The sequence below is a fragment of the Malus domestica genome, chromosome 14 (genome assembly GCF_042453785.1).
Source record: "Malus domestica chromosome 14, GDT2T_hap1".
NCBI classification, from domain to species: Eukaryota; Viridiplantae; Streptophyta; class Magnoliopsida; order Rosales; family Rosaceae; genus Malus; species Malus domestica.
Window position 1 is genome coordinate 28,998,324 of NC_091674.1, and position 4,942 is coordinate 29,003,265.

Consider the following 4,942-nt stretch of genomic DNA (forward strand, 5'->3'; position numbering starts at 1 on the left):
TCCCATTTCATTCCATAACAAACTTCGGCGTCCCTTGAAGAATCACAAGCAATCAATTCAAGTTCAAGATCAAGTGGTCACCACTCTTGGATCAAATTCTACTTTGGAGATCGAATAAGAGTCTTGTAAAAGAATAGCTACACAAAGATCGTAACCCTAAGTTTATTAATTTTTTTTTGTCAAACCCCTAAGTTTATTAATTCAAAGTATTATTTTTGTACACATATTTTTATTTCATTTGTTACAAGAAATTTCTTGTTTACAAAAAATATATATATATATATATATATATATTTTTCTTTTTCAGTAGCTTTTTTTCTTTCAATTATATACATATGAGGGAAGTTTCTTTAATACTACAACATTTAATGGTACAGGAAAACATATTTTCACTAGTTTTTTTTTTGTTTGAAAAAACGATATTATATACGCTAATGGGGAGGGGGTGAGTTTAGCCTCACAATGGGCTAGCAATAATGTGGTTGAAATTCGCCTTTGACGACAATCAAACCTAAGACATCTCACTTACAAATAAAGAGGAATACCACTAGACTGTAGTACTAAGTGGTTTCACTAGCTTAATTATACGAGGCAAATGTGAAGTTGTAAGTGAAATTTCCTTAGTACTATAGTCTTGTAGTATTCCTCTTTACTTGTAAGTGAGAGATCTTAATTACGTTCGATTCTAGTCAAAAGCGAAGTTGAATTACATTATTATGACAAGTTCATTGTAAGGTTTAGCCCACTCTCCCACATTCTTAATGTACAAACAGTCGTTTGTTCTAAAAAAAAATTATGAGGCATCACAAATAACATGACCATTATAGTGAACTATTAAAACTCAAAATAAATTCTAGCAAAACTGTCTTCATAAAATAAATAAAAAAAATAAAACTTCAAATAAATAAAAACACACTAAAAAAAAAAGCTAATTAATTTGGAGTTAAACCCAAATGAATGAAATTAATAAAACTCAATAAATTTCGAAAATGATGACCACCCACGTCCACATTCTGGTATGAAAAATTAACATTTGGAACGGCTAAGATTTTCTTATCAAATTGATTAATTATGACATTATATATCGACCTCTCATATGCCATATGGGCGCTTCATCATGTCGTCAACTAGCTTAATTGTTCCTACGTACACAATATTCCCCAAATCCCTACATATGATGTCCAAAAGCTAAAGTTTGAAAGAAATATGAAAAAGCATACAGGAATCAAAACAAATTTTCGAAAGAGACGGCGCATTGTAACCGCTGTGAAAAAAAAAATACAGTTTTGCTCACCAATTCAATATTTTATTTATTATAAGTTTAAATTTTGAAATTTATATCTATTTACTATACATATTTTAAAATTTAAATTAATCAAACGGTGATAAATAGGTGGGCAGCAATTATATTCCTACAGTAAAAACGAATCTTTGCGGCAGTTAAAATGGAGTAGGATTCTCTCCTTGCTTTTTTTCCCTCCTATTTGAACGATCACGGTTAAGCTACATTAACATCTTATATTAATTTTTTATAGCAAAAGAAAGACAAAATAAGAGAATGTGAGAGGAGGTGAGAGAATCTTAGTCCAGTTAAAATATCAAAGAGACACCTTCACTCTCTATATAAACTCACTCTTATTTCACTTCTCCCACCACCACAATCCCTCTCAGCTTTTAATTTCCCACTTGGTTTCTTGTTTCCGAAGCTTTGGCTTTTCATTGTCTCGCTCATTTTCTGAGTAACCAAACAGACATCGAGAAAAAAAAAGACCAAGAGTCAAGAAAATGTCCATGGAATCCAACCCTCTTTTCAATCCACCAACTGGGTTTTCATCAGTTTTGAGCTTGGAATTGTTCATCTGTCTCTTCCTTTTCATCTTTGTTTTCGGCTTTTGGCTCTCACCCGGTGGCCTTGCTTGGGCTTTGTCCAAATTTAAAGCTCAAATTCCTTCGAAAACCGCCATTCCAGGTCCTTCCGGCTTTCCTATTCTTGGTTTGGTCTTGTCCTTCACTGGTTCTCTCACTCACAGAGTTCTAGCCAAGCTTGCTGAGACCTCAAAGGCCAAACCTCTAATGGCGTTCTCAGTAGGGTTTACTCGTTTTGTCATCTCCAGCCACCCCAATACTGCAAAAGAGCTCTTGAACAGCTCGGCCTTTGCTGACCGACCCATCAAAGAATCGGCTTACGAGCTTTTGTTCCACAAAGCAATGGGGTTTGCCCCTTTTGGTGAGTATTGGAGGAACTTGAGGAGAATATCCTCCACCCATTTGTTCAACCCGAAGCGTATTGCTAGTTTCGGGTTGTTCCGAGAGAGTATCGGGTGCAAAATGGTGGAGGAGATGAAGGGTTTGATGGAGAGAAGTGGTGAGGTGGAGGTTAGGAAAGTCTTGCATTTTGGATCTTTGAACAATGTGATGATGAGTGTGTTTGGGAGGAGCTATGAGTTTGGTGGAGAATTAGGGTGTGGAAATGGTGAGGGTTTTGAGCTTGAGGGGTTGGTGAGTGAAGGGTATGAGTTGCTGGGGATTTTCAATTGGAGTGATCACTTTCCTCTTTTGGGGTTTTTGGACTTGCAAGGTGTGAGGAGGAGGTGTAAGAAATTGGTGGCAAAGGTGAATGCTTTTGTTGGGAAAATCATAGAGGAGCATAGAGTGAAAAGGGATGAAAATAATGGAGTTTTGGTTACTGATCATGAAAGTGGTGATTTTGTTGATGTGCTTCTTGATTTGGAGGAGAACAAACTCAGTGACTCTGATATGATTGCAGTTCTGTGGGTAAGTTAATTTGATTTTTGAAAAGAAAAAACCTATTAGGTTGTTTAGTTATTTGTTTAGTTATTTGTAACGTTTGCACATTAGGTTTTCCAGTTTCAATGATTACTAGGAATATTATAGGAATATTTTTATGGAATTATTTCTATAAGGTTTTATGTTGTTACTCTAAAATTATTATTCTGCATTTTTTCTTTACAAACTTTGTATGTGTTTTTATTAGTTTGGAGTGCAAAATTACTCTTTTTTTAGAAATACCAATAACGACAACATTTTTATAAGAGAATTTTATTCATTTCTTGTTTGCTAAATTCCTTAGTTGAGCTTTTATTCTTCACCTTTTTTTTTTTTTTTCATTTTCCTTCTTGTCCGAGCTTGAAAATTTTTAATTTTCTCCGTTGTGTACCAAAGTATAAAACTCTCATATTTAAAAATTTCTTTTTTCCAATCCATTTAAAACAACATAATTAACGTGATTAATTATACAATAAACGTTTTTCTTTCATGATTCCAGGAAATGATCTTCAGAGGGACTGATACAGTGGCAATACTCCTAGAGTGGATCTTAGCAAGAATGATTCTCCACCCAGATATCCAAGCCCAGGCGCAATCGGAGATCGACGCCGTTGTAGGCACTCCGACACGATCCGTATCCGATTCCGACCTCCCCAAGCTTCCTTACCTCCGTGCCATAGTCAAGGAAACCCTAAGAATGCATCCACCAGGACCCCTCTTGTCCTGGGCCAGGCTTGCCATCCATGACACTCACATCGGCCACCACTTCATCCCCGCCGGCACCACCGCTATGGTCAACATGTTTGCAATCACACACGATGAGAAAATCTGGTCAAACCCTAATGAGTTCAAACCAGAAAGATTTATAAATGAAGATGTTCCAATTATGGGGTCTGATTTAAGGTTGGCTCCTTTTGGTTCTGGAAGAAGAGTTTGTCCTGGTAAAGCCATGGGATTGGCAACTGTTGAGCTTTGGCTTGGTCAGTTGCTCCAAAGCTTCAAGTGGGTCCCTTGTGATGGACAGTCAGGTGTGGATTTGTCTGAGACCTTGAAGCTTTCTCTGGAAATGAAGAACTCTCTTGTCTGCAAGGCTGTTCCTAGGGTTGTGATTTGATGATCAATTTCTATTTACTTTTGTTAATTAAATAAGTTGGTTAATTAGGGTTGCTCTGTGGTGGCGATCTAGAGATTTGGGTTTGGTTCTAATTCTATCTTATGTCTCGGGCATGTGTATCACTTTCCATGTAAGCAGTTTTTGTCTATACATCAATATGCAATGCCAGCTTTTGATCTTAAGTTCGTTGTTTAATTTCTCTGCTTAAATTCATTATTAATTTTAATTTGAGGGTAGAGAAACGTACGTATGTGCTCGCTGCACCCGAGTGAATTGATCCTGGGCAAAGAAATGATAAATGATATTGGAACGTTCATTATTTAATGCAGAGGACTTAATCATACTAGCATATTTTGGAGTGCTGGCTGCGTTTCCTTGATGTTTTCTCGTGATTGTCACACTCACATATTCACCAATAAGTTCATCAACATATAGCTGTGAAGTTTATACGTTCTATTAACGTTATAATAATACTGCTATCGTTTAAAAAAAAAAAAAAAAGGGAAGAGATTTTAGGTGCAATCAATTGATCCTCCAATTAGGGGGGGATGCACATTGGGACCAAGGCAGTCCCAAGATCACCCATAGTCCGAGAAATATACATGTGAAGGTCTTCTGAGGACCCTCCGGATGTTTGGTACATGTTCCTTTTGTGTCTACCAAGTATTGGATATAATGCCTACTAGGCATACATGTTGCGTCAACAACACTACAAATTCTCTCGATATCACTCATCAGATTACTTTGGCAATAATGAATATATGTTGACATATGCACAACTTGGTTTGGCTGACGACAATAAAACCACCAAGTGTTCGACGAAATGTCTTAGTTGAATAAACATAATTTTTTTGTGTGTGTTTCACGCTTTATTCGTATATAAAAAACTTGTAATTTAACACTGAGCCCCAAAAGTTCAAATCCTGAATTTTGTTAGGAATGCATCGTGGTGACTTTTGTTAGGAATCGGATTTCATCAGGTTAAATTTAACTATCAATTTTTTTTTCAGGAAAATAAACTATTTGAAACCCATCTACAAT

General features: G+C 36.2%; 1 protein-coding gene across 1 annotated transcript; it reads left to right on the forward strand.

Moving 5' to 3' along the window:
- Positions 1-1,642: 1,642 nt before the first annotated feature.
- LOC103455440 (cytochrome P450 78A5) lies at positions 1,643-4,083 on the forward strand. Its single transcript, XM_029093114.2, has 2 exons — positions 1,643-2,775; positions 3,287-4,083. The coding sequence occupies exons 1-2, from the start codon at positions 1,786-1,788 to the stop codon at positions 3,899-3,901; spliced, it is 1,605 nt and encodes a 534-aa protein (XP_028948947.1). The 5' UTR covers positions 1,643-1,785; the 3' UTR covers positions 3,902-4,083.
- The last annotated feature ends 859 nt before the right edge of the window (positions 4,084-4,942 follow it).